This window comes from Strongylocentrotus purpuratus, unplaced genomic scaffold (assembly GCF_000002235.5).
Source record: "Strongylocentrotus purpuratus isolate Spur 01 unplaced genomic scaffold, Spur_5.0 spur5_scaffold_3, whole genome shotgun sequence".
NCBI lineage: Eukaryota > Metazoa > Echinodermata > Echinoidea > Camarodonta > Strongylocentrotidae > Strongylocentrotus > Strongylocentrotus purpuratus.
Window position 1 is genome coordinate 21,655,472 of NW_022145609.1, and position 19,260 is coordinate 21,674,731.

At 38.1% G+C, this 19,260-nt stretch overlaps 1 protein-coding gene across 1 annotated transcript in view; it reads right to left on the reverse strand.

The window, feature by feature from the left end:
- LOC115928522 (C-C chemokine receptor type 1-like) overlaps positions 1-10,308 on the reverse strand; it is a 71,903-nt gene extending 61,595 nt beyond the window's left edge. Inside the window, exon 1 of the mRNA XM_030995807.1 lies at positions 9,901-10,308. Within this exon, the coding sequence (XP_030851667.1) occupies positions 9,901-10,308 (408 nt within the window). The remainder of the gene's footprint in view (positions 1-9,900) is intronic.
- Positions 10,309-19,260: the final 8,952 nt, after the last annotated feature.

Consider the following 19,260-nt stretch of genomic DNA (forward strand, 5'->3'; position numbering starts at 1 on the left):
TACTCGAAAAACCAGGAGATTCCCCGGTGGCTAGCTTTGCTCAGACGATCAATCACTCATTGATTTTGATCCATTTCGTTTGGCGGTCCTCCTGTGAGTCCTGTAAGAGTCAGTGACGGGAGAAGCTGCCTAGCTAGTAAGGCACCATAATGAAAGAACGCCGCTGCCAAAAGGTAACATTTCCACTCAACATGAACCGGAGAATTTCATTTTCAGCTTAAAGGCATCGTTTAACAATGATAAATCTGAGATGCATGGCCCTACATGTTATCAGTGTCTGTGACATGGTGTAATATTGAAGCCCTAAACAAATGCGGTTCAAAATGATCATTAAGTGCCTCAACAAGTTAAAACAAATTGAGTGACCGGTTCTACCATACTCATTTTTTCCAATAGACTGTAGCGTTATTAAAACCGTTAGGAAAACGAATTCTGAAATTGCCAATCATAGTTATCTTGATAATCAGACAAGCGATTGGCTTGTAAAAGTCATGGGATTCATGTACATGTATGACCTAAAGGTTTATACTTATGAATGCAGGATGAGCTAAATTCATTTTATTTTTAAATCTGAGGCAAAGTTACTCAATCCCTTAAAGTTTCGGTTTTGCACCCCTTTATACAAAGTTTCGATTCATTCTCCCGGGAAACGTCTCGATTCCTGATTTGATTGGTAATTTAATTCAATATGATTTCATCTCATTTTATGTTATCATCTGGATCATAGGACTAACTTTAATTTTTTAATCCGGTAAATGAGCGAAATCATATAATGCAAAAATAAGAGGCGCTAAACATTTAATTACAACATTTGACTAAATGGAAGGGCTCTGCATGGAGTCATATTCATTTTTTAATTGTTTTTTGTTGTTATCAAACTGAGACAAATTCGTGTCATTTTAATGTTTTACTAACGCTGAAGGATTAACGAATATGCCCTAGAGCTAATATGGTTATTCATGGGTGCACAGAGGGGATTTCATTCACGTACTTTCCTTTTCTGCGATTTACGTGCCACTAAATCCTTTCTAAATATAATATTCGAAAGAGTAAATCAATTTCATTTGGTGATATTATGCATGCTTTAAAGGATTACGATTCCGTAAGACGTACCTAGATTTCACAACAGTGACTTAATCCCTTTTGAAAACAATCTACCCAACAAAGTGCATCATGACATCTCGAGAAGAAAGAGGAGAGCGATATTGTCAATTGTATTTTGATGAAAATTCAGTTAGCTTTTATCAAAAAATTATTGGTAAAATTGAATACAGCATTATTGCTTGCCAGTGACTCTGTGATGTTTAACAGCTTACCTACAAAGAAATAACAACAATAGGGTAAATCTTCTTTGTTGGTTGGTTTCACACGCTATTTTTGTCACTAAAAAACGTGTAGCACATTGGGTGTATGATGTGTGACGTCCTAATTACCTAAAAGCGATTAACAAGATGATTCGTGTATCATTCACTTGAATGTATTTAAAGAGCAATCTTGGATCTTCTAAGATATTCGTACAAGCTAACATAACAGAATGAGAATTATTACTATCATTATCAGCATCATCATTATGTTATTATTTCAGACACACATCCGGTCCGATTCGTTTTACTCCACCAGGGGGTTGTTTCACAATAAATAAGATCGACTTGAATTTGGACTTAACTATGGCAGGCCGTTCATGTCACTGTTTGATCTCACCATTTACTGGCATTGGTCTCTCAAGAGATGTACAAATCATGGTCACAGATCTACAGAACTTACAGCCTTTTCACACACAGCTAAAATTCTATAAACATGATTAGTTTAAAGGGCTTTAAACTAATCACCTGCACATACAACATCATTCACACACAGAAATTGCGTTGCGATCGTTAATGGTTTCGTGATGCGCAGCAGTGCCATTGCGCATTGAAGGTCAGGTCATATCAAACAGAGCGCTCGCTCTATCCAGTTTAAACATAAAAAACCGTTCACACACAAAATTTCATGCTCTCTAGATACGAACTTCGTATGCAGCCTGCTTTTAGGGGCGTATAAATCGCGACTTCGTATCTATCCCAACATCGTATAAACGATGTTCACTCAGGGAAAATTTTCTATAAACATGTTTAAAACTGTTGAGTTAAACACGTTTATACTAATCATCTGTAAATACGATGAATTTTAGCTGTGTGTGAAAAGGCTGTTATATTTGTTGATTATTTAAAGATCATAATTGAGAGACCGATGATGAGAGCAAACAGTCGCATGTATGGCCTGCCATATTTAAGTCCAACTTAAAGTCAATCTTAGTCTTTGTGAAACACTTCCCAGGAGTGTTAAGCCGTATTTCTCTAGAGTCAGGGAGAGTGGTAAAGCTCTTGGTTGTAATGTTCTGGTTCTCGCGATGGAATGCTAAATAAAATGTCTCCTGATACAACCTCATTCCTACAACCTCGTAAGAAATATACCCATTATCTGAGGATGTATCGATCTAGTATAGGCATAACGCGATTTAAAACTCATTTTGTTACCTATCTTTTAAACATGATGAGAATAAGAAAACGAGAAGCATTTCCAGGGTAGTGGCATTCTCATGAAACCGATGTAATCTTCTTAACCTTTAACAAATTTGAATATGAAACCGATTGATATTCTTGAATCGATTTGTTATAATTTTGGGAGATGAGTTGAAATTGAAATGAGGAGATTACAAAAACGTATAAATAAAAAAATTACCCTGTAGAGATCATCTAGATTTATGTGCGTGAGCGGTTCTTATAAATATCACCAATGATATTGAATCAATACTGAATATCTTGACGAGATATATTTTCGAAAGAGTAGAATCCTTCGTTGATTGCTTGGCGTAACATTGGGAATATCGGTACTGGCAAAGAGATCTCTTTTATACACCTAATACACTACCGTACGAACTACAAACCGACTTTGAACCGACTGAATTTCGTCATTAGGGAGTGATGTAATTGTCTTGATCGTTGTATTGTAGGTTTGTTTCCTGTCTCATTGGTGTGACTTCGGTATGAAATGTTCGTTTTTAGTGGCTTTTTTAACAGAGCCGTATGACGCCTTCCCAAACAATTCCAAATGCAGGACGTCGGAAAGATTTCAAAGGCTTTCGAAAGATTTTTTTTTTCTTCTTCATATTAACTACCCCCTCCCCCTCCACACACACTTTAATAAATGTTCTTGTTTCCTCTCTTTTTAGGTTAGAAAGTAACAATTCTTTCTACAATCAGCATGAAAACGGAAGATTGTAAAACTTCAGAGAAATGGATTAACGTGCACGTTTTAATGTGTTAGGAGATGAATTTACTTATTTTGCTATCCTTGTTATCTGGATACGTTGGTAGAATATAACAAAATCGAATCCGAATTTTAATACAGAGGCTTTCATGACTCTAGAGATTCCCAACCGAAAAAAACCTGTTGCGTTAATGGTTAGGAACTCCAAGGTCAATGACCGTCGCTCGCGCACGAGGTGTCATTCGGGTGACGTAGGCTTCCGTCAGCAACACGTGCGGGCCTTGACGCACCAAGTGCGATTTTTGTTCAAGAACAAAATGAACACTGCATAAATTGCGGTATCCTACATGTACTTGCATATGGAATAATTTCCCTAATTGCCTTCTCACAGGCTAGTTTGTGGTACCTAAAAACCGAATGACGCCATGTGAGCAACGAGCATGACAATTTCAAGGGTGCTATTTTGAAGGCTTGCAAGGGATCATCGCTTATTACAAAAAAAAACCCTTGCGAATGATATATCACTTCACTATCTTTTACGCCGGGGCTTTTACGATAGAAACATCATTGCGGTCTGGGAAATTGTACTTGAACGTCGCACGTGGTCGCAAATTTTGGACGAAAACAGCTGCTATTTTGGTTCTAGAATTTCTGAATTTTCTGAAGTCAAATCAAAAGACTGACTACAGCTTTGACTTGTTCTAACTGCATGAGTTGTTGTTGTTTCGTTGTCTTATCATTCTATGTGGTACGAGTTAAAATCAATGTTGTATATTTGATATTGATGAAGTTACTTTCTTAACGAGCTATGATTTAATAAAAGCTGAACATGGTTTAAGGCATGCAGTCAGGGAACCGGCACTTTGGTGGTCAATTCGAGTTGTTTTATATCCACTTAACAGGCAACCTATCAATCTGCATACATTTAAATAGAATTTGTAATTTGAAAACATCTCTTCCTTGACATACACACATGGACTATCTTTGCCTTAGTCTTTCCCCCTGTCTTTATCTGTTTATGTCTTCGTCACAATCTCTCCTATTCCCTCTTCTATCAAAATCACGCGCGAAAAAAGGAAATTGCCAATAAGATGTATTTATTTTCTCCTCAGTGGCCATATAAATATAAGCAGATTGCAACTGAGAATGAAAAGCGTAAGACCTGTAAGAAAATACGGCCCCAAGGATGTGGCTCAAGAGTCGAGGTCTACGCAGTGTCCTCTTATGTCAGTTCACGCAACGACTTATCACAGAGATCCTTGGTTCGTATGGCATCAGTGATGAAAATTCCGCTCCACTCCCCCTCCCTCCCTCTTATGCTCACTCCCCTCTTCCTCTCTCCTCCCCCTCCCATCTCCCCCCTCTCTTTCCCTGCTGCACGTACTTTTGAGTGGGGCTTTCCCGCTGTCTTGCTCCTCCCTCTCAACCATGTCCTTACCCCTCTCTCTATCAGACACACACACAAACACACGCACACATACATACACACGTACTCACCCACGCCCAAATGGACCCACATCCCGTCTCTCCCCCTTCGCTAGTTTAAAAAGATGTGCGTTCTCAGTTATTATAGTGCAATGAACTAACTGAAAAGACAATGACAATTTATCAGAATTCCCAAATCCACCAGAAGCACCCCTCTCCTACAAAAAAGCACAAACAACAAAGTTTTTAATATGTGTCATGAATTTCTATTTTCAGTAAACGTGTTTTGTTGTTCAATTGAGCATTACATTTCAACCATTTATACAGCCATTACTGATGTCATGATGACGTATTTGCTATCCTAAACGCTCATTTGATTCTTCTGGCTTCATAAATCACTAAAATAGCCAAGCTGTACTTTATCCCTTTATCGTTGAATAATTCGACCTGTTGGGAAATTTCTTTTAGGTATCCAATGTGATTGCAGGAGGTGCATTTTAAAAACTATTTCTTTGTTTCTGGTTACTGCTCAAATATATACTTGTTGTTGGCAAATTTAGAGGTATTTTTGTCATCTTTCCTTTCATTAATGTCATCACGCTTACCATTATTCTCACCCACCCTCCCCCTCTCTCTCTCTCGTTCTCCTACTCTCTCACAACTACCCTCACTAAAACACACACATACCTCACCACCTACTCACAGAAGTGTACATGCATCTACTCTCTCACTTTCACTCTCACACACATACACACACACACACACACACACACACTCTCTCTTTCTCTTTCTCTCTCTCTCTCTCTCTCTCTCTCGATCAAACCTTACACTTTTCTCTTTTGATACAAGCTACAAGTCGTCTTCTTGAATGTCTTGACCTATAAACAAAAATTTCATCAACATCGTTGAGAATACATATTGGAAAGATACTCAAACTCGAATTTCATGAATATAATTCATTTATAACATGTGCAGGTATTCCCAATTTAGGATTGCGACACTACCTAAACGTGCTTCGATTGCGTTTCATCGCCTGATCGGCAAATCGCCTTTTCCTAAAGACTTTCACGTAGTTGAGATATCCCGATGGGTGCTCGAATCGCAGTCAGAAAAAGAAAAAAAAGTTTACAAATGCTCAAGAAAAAACAATTTGCGTGTGGATTAACTTCAGTTTACGGCGTGCCTTTAGAATACAGAATTTACCTGAAATTTATACCGCCCAGGGCAATTAAACTGGAGCAGTGATATGGAATTCATTATACGGGCCCTTCTATTTATTTATGTGAGAGTTAAGCCAATACCTTTCAAGGGAATGTACAATTGATCTCGATGTAGCAGAGTAAGGATTGCTATTAAGTTTGCGCCTCGGGTACTGCTAGCAGATACACAATCGTATCTATAAGAGAGCTATAACGGAGCGACGAACAATTATATATAGCCGGACCAAAAATGAATTGAGTAGCATATACAATGCAGGTAGTTATGCTTTCAAAGAACCGACATTAGTTTAACTGTAGCAACCTGTTTCCCCATTTTTTGTTACTCTCGATACCTTTCTCCCTTATCTGCTTCCTAGTCACAACTGGTCTTGTCTCTATACTCTTCTGTTTCTCCACGTTTTTACCATCGCTAGTACTCTGTTTAATAAACACCTTCACCCCATCTTTGTTCTTTATTTGAATGACGAACATTTGATCACTCCCCCATTGTTGTCAATCTCATTACCCCATATATTGTCTTCAGAATACTTAATGGCTTGTTCAGATACGGCGATGTAAACCGCTTTCTTTTTAGACTTTTTAAATACTTGTACATAATTATACTCTGGCTTGATGGTTTGTTTTACCTGACCGCTAAGAAAGCATGTGTATGTTTGGAAGAAACCAACCAGGGGACCGACGGCTTTTAGTCCTTTCCGAGGGATAATGAATGACAACTGAGCGTAACAAGTCACTTACGCTTATTCTTAACTCTGCGTTACAAGCAGTTCAAAGCGTGTTACAATTTACGTCATCATAAATAAATCCTGCGGTTTTGCCGAGTTAATCCGAGCGAACCTTTACTTATAATCACACTGATATGGATAGTATAGCCAAAGAAAAAACTTTTGCTTGGTGCTGCTAACGACCGACCCCAAAATATTGAGAATTTTTTTTTACTGTTTTTTAGAAGAAAAATGTATTGAAGCATTACAAACTGAGAAATATCAGCCAAAAGTGGGAGTAAAAAAAAAAAAAAAAAAAAAAGATTTCCTACCGACCGTCCGATGTGTTGGCACCTAAAGGGCAATACAACATCTTTTTTTTGTTTCGGCGTTATGTAAAAGTAAAGGAGTACTATCCGCTATAATGATATCGATCTTCAATTAATGGGACATTCTACCGAGGTACCACTTCACTTTTTCACTTCACTACCAATGAGTCTTATTATACAATTGGTGTTTTCTCATTTTTTCTTTGTTCTAATCGCTTCATCTATCTAACGCCCGAGAAAATAAGAACAGCAAAAATAAAATCACACATACCACACTCTATGTAACCATAAATATTCAGAATTGTACGGAAAGTAGTCGCACCATGAAAGAACGTTACCTTGTTTACACTTATAATCTATTCTACAAAAAGATATCTTTTTAAATAATCTTGGGGTTTTATTGCTCTCAAGTTAAATCTTGATGAATATCTGATTCGATGGTGTATTTATGTCTATCAAAATAAGCAAATTAATACAATGAATCCTGGGACTGGTGGCTCCTATATAAAGCTAACGGGAATTTCACAATTCAGTATTCAACGGGTTAACTATCTTAGGGCGCGTTCATGCTTGATTTTGACGGCCAGAATCAGGCATCTGTTACGCGTTTAGTTTAAAACACGCTTGCGTTCATGCTCACTTTTGTAGAATCACCGAAAAACGGCGATCACGATCGCCGATCGTAAACTCACAAAAAGATGCGTTTACAATTTGTAAACGCGTTTAAATGGGGTCAACGCACTGACCTCTAGTGGGTCTACGTAGCATGCGCACACAGGTTTGCGAATCCAGCTGAAGGCCACCCAAGGAGAATTGCCTGGAGAAGTGAGCATGAACACTACATCGTGGAACTGCGATCACGATGAGCGTTTACGATGAGCGTTTCAGATCGCTCATTCTGCCTTCAAAATTTAAGCATGAACGCAGCCAAAGAGGATCTGATTATATATCACTCGTGCGAAAAGAGAAGTGCGTTTATACGCGGAAGTAATGGATCAAGTAAGCTTTGTGCAGTGTTTTCCATAATTCCATATTATTGTTCACGATATATGGTTTGTTGCTTTCTACCTAAGATGTTGAAGAACTGACTTAAAGGTACGTCTTATGTTTTATTAAAAAAAAAAAACAATCAAAGATCTTGATAATATAAGCTTCAATAGTCTGAAATCATAAGGGTGTACAATATTACGTCGGATTTAAGCATATCAACTTAAAAGCTGTGTACTTTTCAAAATCCTGTTAATGATCTCATTTTCCCTTTATCTTCTGTTAATGATACACACGAACTGATATTAAATTTTAAAAAGTCCCGCTTAACAATGAGCTAAGCCTTTGAGAAAAGTTCATGTTAAAACATATCATGAAAGTCCTCTGCGTAAACTGTTAGTTCATCATTCGCTCCAAATGATTTCTTGTGTTTCTTCATTTGGTGTTTTCCTTTTTTTCTTCTGCTGCGCTGCTTTCTACCTAAGATGGTGAAGAACTGACTTAATCTTGCACACCGCATCTAACGAAATAACCAAACCACCTTTCCGTCTGATCATTATTCGCTGATATGCTTGAATGTCAAAGGATAATAATCATCAAATCATCGCCTTGTGTTTGGTGACCAAGTTTAATCCTAAAGCTTCGTTCAGATATGCCACGGAAAAGCAACTTTGTTGCTTTTTTACCATAACAAAAAGAAGGATGGTCCCAAAGTTGAATACGCTCCACATTTATGTATCTTATACCAACGAACTAAGTGACTACGCGCAAGTCCTTTGTTGCGCGCAGTTGCCATTGGTTTACACATACAAACCAACGACGGCTTTTTCTTTGCCTCGGTTTCACCGCGCCATATCTGAACTTGCCTTGATCGTCATTCACTGAAACTTCGGTATACGAGTCACACGCTTTGCGTCTTCAAAGAGTGAAATAAACTCATTATCGAAGCTGAAGATCGAAATGTTCTAAGCTGTGTGAATACCCGGGGACATCGCTTGTATGCACTTTAAGTATGCATGTATTATGTATCAAACAAATAGTTAATAACGCATAGATGATTATCAAACAAAACTATTGCTTGCGATCATAATAATTGTTCATTCAGACACCACTTTGGGCAAAATATATACCTGCAAAGGCAACAGCATTGTAAATCTCTTCTAAAAATGTCAATTAAAGAAAAGATTTCCATTAACTGTGTGTATCTCTGAATAACTAAATCGAAATCGCTGACAAGCAGCTTGTAGGTGAGAGCACTTTAAAAAAAAAAAATATTTAGTTTTTATCGCGATTTAATAAATGTACGATAAACTGAGACACATACACACACTGTATAGAATAAAGGGGTGCATATAAAGGGTCAAACTTGTTACACCAGCTGTTTCTTTTAAGGTGTTTGTTCGCACCTATTTAAACCACCTACGTACACTCTAAGGATTAAGGGATTTCAGATAAGGAAATAAACTTGTTACACCCGCGTCTTCTTTTAAGGTGTTTGTGACCACATTGTTAAATTTCACCTACAGAATAATGGTGTAGCTTAAAGAGCCCTTTTAATGATAACCTTTCGAAAGGGTGCTGGTGGAAAATAGAGGTGCTGCTTCGACAATCTCTGGGAATCTCATACATTTGCATAGAATCAAAATTCTTTGGAGGGTAACCACCCGATTCCATACGCCGAGAAAGGGTAGTTTTGGAGCAGCAAACGAGACAAAGGCTTACAATAAGCAATCAAACAAAAAAGGAAAGGAAAGAAGTTGAACGGTTAAAAAAAGAACATATTTTGTTTCAACAATCATAACAACGTTACCAGTGAGTTATGTAGTGAACAGTCGAAACGTGAAAAGGTTTTTAAAAAAGAAAAGAACCTTTGCCACAAAGAAAAAAACAAATAAGATAAGCACTAAAATTGAGAATTTGAACGTTTAAAAAGATTGAAACTCACCGTTCTAGACTTATAATCATCATTGTGAAGACAGAGCAAACGGGTGAGATGACCCCCACGTAGGCTACCAGCCGGCACATGACATCCCCAAGATTCCAATGATCACTACTATGGACGATGATCTGAAGGGGGATGAGGAACACGACGGTTAGGAGGTCGGCGACTGCCAGGTTGGCCAGGAAGAAGCAGGTGACGTTGTGGAGTCGACGGCTCTTGACGACGGCGAAGATGACGAGGAGATTGCCTGTCATGCCGACCAGGAAGGTGATGGCGTAGACGGCGAAGACGGGCACGTTGGTCAGGAGATCGAGAGAGTTGTCGTAGTCATACGATGACGAATAGGACGACGCCCATGCCGTTGGATCGTCGACGTCCGTATCGTTCGTGGTTGTTTCAAAGCCGTTGGCGAGTCTTGGCGTAGTGAGCATTAATTCTGGAAAAGACGCCATTGTAATAATTAGCCGTTTCAGGCGACTTTAATGATTAGCAGCGGAAGTCCATGTACCCCTCGAGAAAATGGATAAAGGAAAAAATCAAACATCCAATTATTCTCCAGTCAAATATCTAAGAAATTACTGCAAAAAATGTTTTACCTATGGATTTTCAGAGAAAAAACCAAAACTGTTTTAAGATCATGAGGATTATGACAGGAAACCGTCCACGAAGATAGAGTTTAAATTTGGCTAATCTTGTGTGAAATCGGTGGTTTAGGAGAATGCAATCCAGTGTAAACCTTTTTTTATAGCCCAACGGCAACCATTGACGTACACGGACACGCTAAAACAAGATTGTCGATACTGTGTATCTGGAAAAATCTAGCTGATATCATGAGGTATACTTGGGGATCTCGTCTTTCTCTCTTTCTATTTCTTTTCCCCCTCTTTTTCCTCTGCCTATAGCTGAATCAGGCGTAAAACGTTGGCAATTTAAATAGCGAGGAAGAGAATTGTGAAGTCCAAGCGATGAAGATGTGGTCAAATTACTCCGGGGAATCCGGTAAAACTTTTTCGGCAGAGACGGCGAATAATAAGATGACGCGAATGAATGCGTGATACGCACTGGTTCAGAGAAAATAATTCCAAGTTCAGGCATCCGCTATGTCACTTCGAATGTCCAACTTAAAACAGTTTCCGATAGCACGAGTTATTTGCTAGCTGTCTGGGCTTGTTATTACGAACGTTTTCAATGTGGTATTATACGATATACATCCGATATGAACCACTTCGTATATATATAGCCCTGTCACAACAAGTCATTCCAATGCATATTTAACAATCAGCGAGCTTCAAACTCAAAACGGAAAAATATATTTCGTAGACATAGTGCTCACAACAATCTACAGTGAGAATTCCAAGACTTATCCAACACAACGTCTGTGTAAGAAGGTTTTTTTCCCTCAATATCTATTCCGTCTTTTTTCCTTTTATATCTCGTCCTGACCTTTTATTAATGAAGGAAGGAAAAAGTAAAAGTCTAGGAAAGATGGCTCGATGTACACCTCCAAGTCCGTTTCCAACGACAACCGCACGCAAGGTAGTTTCTACGAGGAATAAGCTGTAGCTTGTAAAAATCGCTGCTAAAATGTTTGGTGCAGTGAACACCCCCCTTAAAGTGCGCGCGCTTTCTCACTGCACCAAAATCATGTCGTCAATGTCGTCTGGTCAATTGAGAGTCCGTTGCGAAGAAGAGCGCATCGTCTGGTGTAGATACAAAAAGCGATTGATTGGGGTTGGGACTGATTTAGACGAGAATTCAACTTTGTTGGGGCAATAATCAGGTCATCAAAACTGTGGGGTACTCGTCTGCATTCTTGTGGCGTGTAATTGGGATCATACTGACGCTTATCAATCAGAAATGATTACTTATGTCTGGGAAACGACCTCTAACAGGAGTCCGTTTATAGAGTCGGTTTGTAGATGAAGACAAAATAACTGACCGTACCGCTAAACCAGACGGCATCTGTGGAATGAGACCCGGCTTGATACGTCTGCGAAGAGACAAAGAATGCAAATAAACAAAATGTCAATCAACCAATGAGATACTTTCACACAATTCCTGTTATCCTATGAACATATGATACATTGTTATGCTTGTTGATTATAATTAAAATCACGCGCCTGTCACTCAATTATCGTAATGTCGGTTGTGATTTCCTCATATGATTGTTCATTAGCACCAGTGAATCATGGATTTATGAAAAGAGAAATGAAGCCAACTTATGTAAGAAGTGGACGTTATTTTCAATTTCAAGTATCTCCTCTTTTTTTTATTCAAATTGCTTGCACGCTGATCATATTATGGCTATTTTGCTGCGGTGAAACTAACAGAATGAGTCAGCAGAAATAGAAACACTCTCGAGTTTATAGCTGATAAATCACCGTTTTAGCGACTATCTTACTAGCTGTTGGTCATTACGTGTTTTTTTATTGTTATACAATAAATATAAATTACGGCTGGGGGAAAACAGGGTTTGTGACAAAGGAGGTTGGGTGAAGTTTGTAGAAAGAGACAGCGGGAAAGAGAGAAAGAGAGAGAGAGAGAGAGAGAGCGCGCGGGAAGACAGGAAGGGAGGTAGAGAGACAGAGACAGAGAGAAATAAAAGAAAAATGAAAGATTGTGCAATGGTTAAATGGTCGCACATACCTGCAAATAGCTGCAAAACAAAATAACACTCACTATGAAAAAATAAGGAAATCTGATCGTACGGACATAATCACACCATAGATCATATTTGATACATTTGATCCGTGTAGTCATGCTTAATGCCTCGTGCATAAAATAAATGATTTCAGTTGGCATGTTCAAAGCCCTTATATCTACTGACCAACCCAATATTAGAATCCAAAAGTAATGCAACTTCAAGCAAATTAATTATTCTAAATAATCATGAAAACTTGATATCATGTTTAAAGCGATGCATATGGGAGAGCATCTGCATACATTTGATATCGTGATTTAAAACAAAAACAATGATGCTCTCTCTATGATAAGATGTTCTGATCAATCATACAATAAACAAGATATTACAGGGAAGAGAACGAAACAAAAAGAGAAGAAAGACATTAGATGAAAATAATAGTAGTGTATTAAACTGGCAAATCTGAGGAAGAAAAAAAAAGGTACATTTCAACTGGGGTGGGGCACATATATTTTACATCTCCCCTTAGCTACCATACTGCTTCAAAAGATATTTGTAATAATGGTGCACTTTGGTGATGAAATACCAGGGGCGACGATCCCGGGGAGAGGGATGGGGGGCGGGATGACACGTCCCCCTCAATTTTTCTCCCCCCAGAAAATTTGAAAAATTGCCAAAACAAATGAATAGAAAATACTTAATAAAGACTGCAACAAACTTTTAGGCTCAAGAGGGCCCAAGGGTGCAACGTTTAGACTAATACAAATGCAAAAAAAATCTCGGTCGGTCGCTACGCTCCCTCGCATAATATCCTTCAAAATGCACAAGTAACTATAATTGTAGAGATCTGTATTCCGTTGGTATCACGTACGCACAGTTTACACTATGCTCCCTCGTCCCTTGCATTTTGCCCCCGGTCATGAAAGAAATTGCCGCCCCTGTGTAATACTATTAATTACTTACTGTATAAACTCTTTATAATAAGATGTAAATTTGGCATTTAAAAAAAATTATCATATTTTCCCAAATTAAACAGCTCAGGCACAAGTTTTCTACATCTCCTCTACAATGACAAACACCAGAAACAGTGTCATTAATGTACTGTAACTGTATTTTATTATGTTATGTTATTTAAATCATATCTCTTTATTCATACACTCTTACTTATACCAGGTAAAACGTAGAAACCCCTCAATTCCCCATGAAACGAATTTGCATTGTAGTGTTTAGTCATTAACATATGTAAAATTATTTTGCGAAAAAAAGACTTTCAGCGACAAAGTAAACGCAACCTGGTTAGTGTGCGCGTTTACTTTCAAAGTGAAACGGTGATTTGGAAATGTCAATGGGAACTCGTCAACGGTGATTTTGGAGGAAGAACGCAGTCGTTCACGATTATCAATAGGCGATCGTGAAGGCCATTCGAAGTGACAAAACGTGTTTCCTAAAAATAAAAAAACCGATCTCGAGAAATTAATTTGGCATGGAGTAGAAATAAAAGCTGAGATATACCGGCTGAAATGAAGTATGGAATTTGGAGGACATCTCTAAATGTAAGTGTATCGTGAAGAAAAGAGTTATTTTCTTCGGACAAATTCTGTACGTGCTCTTGCCCTGTGCATTTTAAGTCATCATTGGCGATTTGTTTATAGTAAAAGTAATATATGTCCTATTGAGTGCGTGTGTGTGTGTGCGTGAGCGGTTGTGCGTGTGTGTTGTACGTGTGTGCGTGTGTGTTGTGTGTTTTTGCGGGATGAACATTTCCTTTCTATTTTATTACCACCGTAATGATTTAACACTCTCTTGTTGTCTATTAATGTTGGCACGAATTTGCCCTTTTGATTTAGTTTATATATGAATAAATGGAAATGAAAATGAAATGAAAATGAAATTTAACATCATTAAGAGTAATGTGCATCATATTGAGGGAGTTTCCCGTCATTTACTACTATTCCTTCGTTATATAGTGCTTCAAATGTTCAAGAGAAATTAGAACGTAATCAAAGGGGATCAGCTTATTCATTAGTAGTAAATCTTCGAAGCGCAGAAATTATATTTCTCTAGACACTAACTAACTAGTTTCTAGGGTAACGGTTAACCTCACATACGTTATGCTAACACGCTGTCGAGTCCGCTTTCTCGTTTTACGATCGCTCTAAATTTATAAAAAAAATTATCATTGATATTCAGCCGACCAGCAGATTTCCATTGAATCTTATATGGACTAATAGGATACAAATCGGGTATTTATACGCTTTGATGAGTGAATACTTCTATTTTGGCAGAATGTGGAAGGAATTCCTATAGGCATACTTTTCTGTAAAAAAAAACGGCACTGTATCCATGGTGATTTCTTAAACCCCGTTCGGAAGCAGTTTTTTATAGCTGATGCTTTTAACATCGACATTAAGAAGAATGCACCATTTGGACAAGCCATTTGTCTTCACTTTACAGGACATTAATAAAAACCGTACAGGTCCGACCGTTATCGCCTTGGCTCGTGTCATATTCAATACTTAAGGAAAGGGCCACTTCATGCAGGTATACTTTGATATATATATATATATATATACCCATAATGATGGAAAGATATTTAATGCTAGTGAATAATGTTTTACGATGACAAAGATGAGCTTCAATAGGTCTTTGTTTCTTTCTTTCTTTTCAATAGGTTGAACTATATGTTAAATCATAAATATGGCGGATTGCCCATTTCAGTGGCATATTGATGATGCCATTATGAACGTTTAATGAGGTCTTTTAAATGCAGTAAGTAAAATGATGTTGTATTGCCCATCATGTCGATCTTTTACACATCATTTTCATATTAACATGAACTGGATCTTTCGTTTCTTCATTCTTTATCGAATGACGTCATAGACAAACTCAGTGACCAATAAATAACTGAACATTATTACCTGATTATTGATAGGACGACACTTAAACGCGAACACAATTACACGCTTCAGTATCTCGGGTAGGTGTGGCACTTTTCCACTTTCTGACTCTATCTCTCTCTCTCTCTCTCTCTAATTCTGATAATTTCCCTATGTTTTGTAAACCACCGATCGGCATGTTTACAAAGTAAGGGGAATGGATGCGAATAAAGTCGGGGTATATGCAAAAACTAAAGCTATGGAATATGATCGACGTAATTATGCTTAGCATGTTTGTTGAAAAACATATCGCTCCTTTTCAAGGAGTCGTCTAAGCCTTTAAAATGCGATCATACGCTTTTCTCAGAAATCTCCTGGCGAATGGATGTTTTTACTTCAGTAATGGTTGGCCTCGGATGGAAGGCCTATATATAGATGTAAATAAATCTTCTTGTATACTCGCCTTTTTTCAAATTTCATTCTCCCCCTCTCTTTATCTCTCTCTCTCTTTCTCTCTAAAATCTCTCTCTTTTCATCCCTTCCTCTAATTCTTGCTGTGCATCTCCATTTCTATTTTTTTACCGCTCTCCATCCAGGTGAAGACAATTGGATCCGGTAAAAAGAAATTCCCTGAATGCCTGAACGTCTTAACTTATCTTGCTTAACATTGAAGGCCGGGTCCGCAGGAAAAAGACATTATTGATACTGACGCGGCTACCCTGGGTAAAAAGAGACCATAATTATTCTTTTATGAATTTTATGGTCTGATATGTCAAATTTGCCGAAACTTTTTTCGCACCCGTTTGCAGCGCTAAATGTGTCTGGTACCATTCGCCATAATATGAAGGTCACGGTGTCGTGGTCTTGTGGATACGTCACTGGACTGTCTATCATATAATTCGCGGTTCGAGTCCCGCCGCGGTACTAATGTCCATTTGCAAGTAATCTGGTACCGGGCAGTAATAAATTCCTTGAAATGCTAAAGCTCCATAATAGCAGCGATGCTGGAGCCGGGTAAATAATTGTGGAGCGCCATTGGTGTCAAATATGACAGACAAGAGTGCTATGCTAAAACCCACTTGTTATGATTGTTTTTAATATTATATTGATATAATAAATAGTTGTATCGTACATCACGTTTCATCCTTTTCTTTCTTAATATTAGCATTTCTAGTCAGATTAATGTCAGGATGGACAGAGGTTCTAGACCTTTCGGGTACTTATTCTTTGCGGAAAATTTAAAGCACGAGCTAAGCATTGGGCCTGATGACAGCTAACCAAACGTGCTTAATGCTTCATGTCTTGTTAAAATGTTGTGTTTCTGAACTTTCCTCTCACGTCGGAGGATAGACGCAGAGGTTGTGATTGCAATGGATGTAGATGTCCATGGTAATCTGCTTACAGCCAGAAGGGCATTAATACATATCCGGTTACACGGAGTCAGCGCCCTTCTTGCTCTCAGGGGACGGGGTAATCCATCAATTCTTTTCCCAGGGAGCTTTCAGGGAGTAGTGGAACGCATTTGCTGTTAATGTCTGTTGCATCCTAAGGTTGCATCAAGTGAAACAGGCGCCCGTGGCCTAATGGACGTAAGTGAACTGATTCAGATAAAGGGAAAGAAACACAGTAAAGGGAAGGGGAAAACATGCTGTACAATTGGATTTTATTGTGCTAACAAGCTCCAATTCATGGAAATTCCTAATTGATATTAGTATATTCAATTGTGATAATATTACTTCCAGTAAACTATAACGCCATTTTCTAAGAATGAGTGCAATGTCCTTTTAAGAAATAAGATTTATTTTGGGAGACCATCAGACCGGTTCACAATATGAAAAAAGTAATTAAGTTAAACAAATAATTTAACAAAAGATAAGGAATTTGCAACTGCATGCTTGCCTTTTAGTATCAGTTTATAACCGATTTATACATTAATGTCATGGTATACTATGCATGATAATAATAATGATAATAATAATAGGCATTTATATAGCGCCGTCTATCTAGACAATTCTATTCCGAGGCGCACAAGAAAAATAGGAAGAATATGAGAGTTTGGATGAGTGTCATAGTGCTAAGTACAGGTTTTGTTTTAAAAAGATGAGATTTCAGCTTGGATTTAAAGGTCTCTAACGAAGTTCTGATTCTCAACTTAAATGCAAAATTATTCCAAATATAAAGTGCTGCAGTTGCATAGGCCACAGGCTACTCGGTCTTGGGAATCTTAAGAAGATGCTGGTGTGATGATCTTGGACTAAGAGCTGGTGTATATGAAATAACAAGGTTTGTGAATAGTTTGGTGCCAATCCATTCACAGCCTTCCATGTGAGGAGAAGGATTTTGAATTCTATGCGCTTGAGGATTTGCAACCAGTGCAGATTTTTGAAAACATGAGAAAGGTGATCATATTTAGATGTCCCTGATAAAACCCTGGTAGCTGCATTCTGAGCATGTTGAAGTTTGTCAAAATTTCGTGAAGTAATATTGAAAAGAAGAGCATTGCCAATATCTAATTGAGATAAAACAAATGCACGTATAAGCATAGCAGCAGACTTATGGTCAAGGACCTTTTGAATGCTATTAATATTATGAATGTTATAATACACTGATTGACAGATCTGCTTCACGTGGGCATTCATGCACATGTTCTCGTCAAATATAACACCGATATTTCGAACTCATGGAGCAGCCCGAATATGGGAGTTACGGTCCTTGATCAAATGATGTTGTGACTTAGAAGTAACTATAAACAACCCTGTTTTACTCTCATTTAATTTCAACTTATTAATGAGCATCCATGACCTCATATGTTCTATAGTAGCCTGTAGACGATGCCTGGCAGACATTTCACTTGCAGGGTCGGATGGGTCTAAGGAAACGTACAATTATGGTGTATCATCTGCATACAAATGAATGCTTACGCCGTGTTTATGAGCAATTTTGGCAAAAGGACTAGAAAAATTGCTAAAAAACAATGGCCCGACGACTGACCCTTGCGGCACACCAAAATGAATCTGAACGGGAGATGACAACGTTTCACCGATTTTAACAACTTGTGATCTTTTATCAAGATATGATGCGATCCAGTCGAGCAGAACCCCTCCTATGCCAAGAGACTTGAAACGATTCAGTAACAATTTATGGTCAACAGTGTCAAACTCAAAGGCTGATGAAAGATCGATTAATACCAGACAAAACAGCCTTCTTATCATCAACGGTACGAAGAATATCGTTTGATACTCTGACAAGAGCGGTTTCTACCCCATGGCCCTTCCTATATATGCAGATTGGAATGGTTCAAACAATTTATTATCTGAGAAGACGCACTGCCACAGCCTTTTCCAATATCCAATAGCCTTTCCAATGATTGTGCCATGAAGTCTCGTTCATCATCCTACTGTGACTTTAACCTGATTGCAGTGCATATTTACTATTGCACTCGCAAACATTTGTATAATAACAATTTCATATCCACACTTATATTTGGGGGCTGCACAAAATTTATACTTCATGTATATCCACCGAATTTGTCTTACAGCATATCGAATATTTTCAATGAATGACTTCACTTACGAATCTGACATGTCTGACATTCTGTTATATTGTGTTAAGGAAGTAATGGTTGCATATTTTCTTTACCACACATTAAAGGCTTATAGTTTTACCGCTTGAGAATCCATTCGGGCTTATTTCGCCGTGTATGACAGCTTAAGACGATCAACTGAGACATGCAACTATGTTTTGTAGGAATAAATAGAGAGATAAGTGTGTGGGGGGGGGGGTGAATCACTTCCTCTGGAATGATTCAGAAAGAGATTGATATCCTATTACTTATTCAAACAGAAGGCGGGGGTAAAATGTACATGTATTGTTTTTACGCAAATTAA